Source organism: Piliocolobus tephrosceles, unplaced genomic scaffold (assembly GCF_002776525.5).
Source record: "Piliocolobus tephrosceles isolate RC106 unplaced genomic scaffold, ASM277652v3 unscaffolded_8042, whole genome shotgun sequence".
NCBI lineage: Eukaryota > Metazoa > Chordata > Mammalia > Primates > Cercopithecidae > Piliocolobus > Piliocolobus tephrosceles.
The window spans coordinates 504-1460 of NW_022335433.1; the positions used below are offsets into that span (position 1 = coordinate 504).

The 957-nt window shown below is 62.0% G+C and overlaps 1 protein-coding gene across 1 annotated transcript in view; it reads left to right on the forward strand.

The window, feature by feature from the left end:
* LOC113220649 (putative protein FAM90A5P) overlaps positions 1-916 on the forward strand; it is a gene marked incomplete at its 5' end in the record, with an annotated part of 1363 nt that extends 447 nt beyond the window's left edge. The window contains one exon of the mRNA XM_026449980.1: positions 278-916. Within this exon, the coding sequence (XP_026305765.1) occupies positions 278-916 (639 nt within the window). The remainder of the gene's footprint in view (positions 1-277) is intronic.
* Between the last annotated feature and the right edge of the window lie 41 nt (positions 917-957).

Consider the following 957-nt stretch of genomic DNA (forward strand, 5'->3'; position numbering starts at 1 on the left):
CTTGGACCCTGCCCTCACTGATGGCTCAGCTACCAAAATGTCTGACATGGTATCCGTCTTGGCTTCACTGTCTCCCCTGAGAAAAGCCAGGCTGAGCTCCTCGTCAAGTCTCCGACCAAAGGAACGACAGACAGGGGCCGTGGCCGACATCCCTCAGCCTGGAGTCAGGCGGCAGGGCCCGGAGCCTCTCGTCGTGGTGAAGCTGACACACAGCAGGCCTCAGGGTGGCTGTCGAGAAGTTCCCCAGGCTGCCTCCAAGCCCCACGGCCTGATCCAGGTCATCAGCCCCCAGGCACAAGACAAACGTCCTGCGGTGACCTCACAGCCCTGCCCACCAGCCGACACACACAGCTTGGGCCTCGGCTCCAATCTCAGTTTCAGGTCAGGAGCCAAGAGACCTGCCCACGCTCCGACTCAGGCTTGCCTGAACTTCCCCAAGAAACCGAGAATGAGTCCCTTCCAGATGCCTGAAAATGCCATCCAGGGAGGTGAGCTGGGGGCCCCAGAGACTCTCCATCCTCCGCCAGCTGCAACCGAACTCAGACCAAGTCCGTCGCCCCAGATGAGCAGGGGGACACCCGCCCAGGTGCCCAGCAGCGACCGGCAGCCTCTGCACAGCAGACCTTGCCTGCCTACTGTCCAGGCCTGCACCATGTCCCATCACCCAGCGGCCAGCCACGTTGGGGCCCAGCCTCTCAGAATGCTCTTCCGGAGACTGGAAAACGGATGGTGGAGCTCCAGCCTCCTGACAGCTCCCTCGTTTCCCTCTCCTGAGAAGCCGGGAGCCCTCCTCGCTCACAGCCCTCATGTCTCAGAGAAGTCTGAGGCTCCCTGTGTCCCTGTCCCCCTGAGTGACCTCTATGAGGACCTTCAGGTTTCCTCCTCCTCAGAGGACAGCGATTCTGACCTGGAGTGAGACTGCAGGTGGCCGGGGCTCCATTGCATCCAGCTCCCATG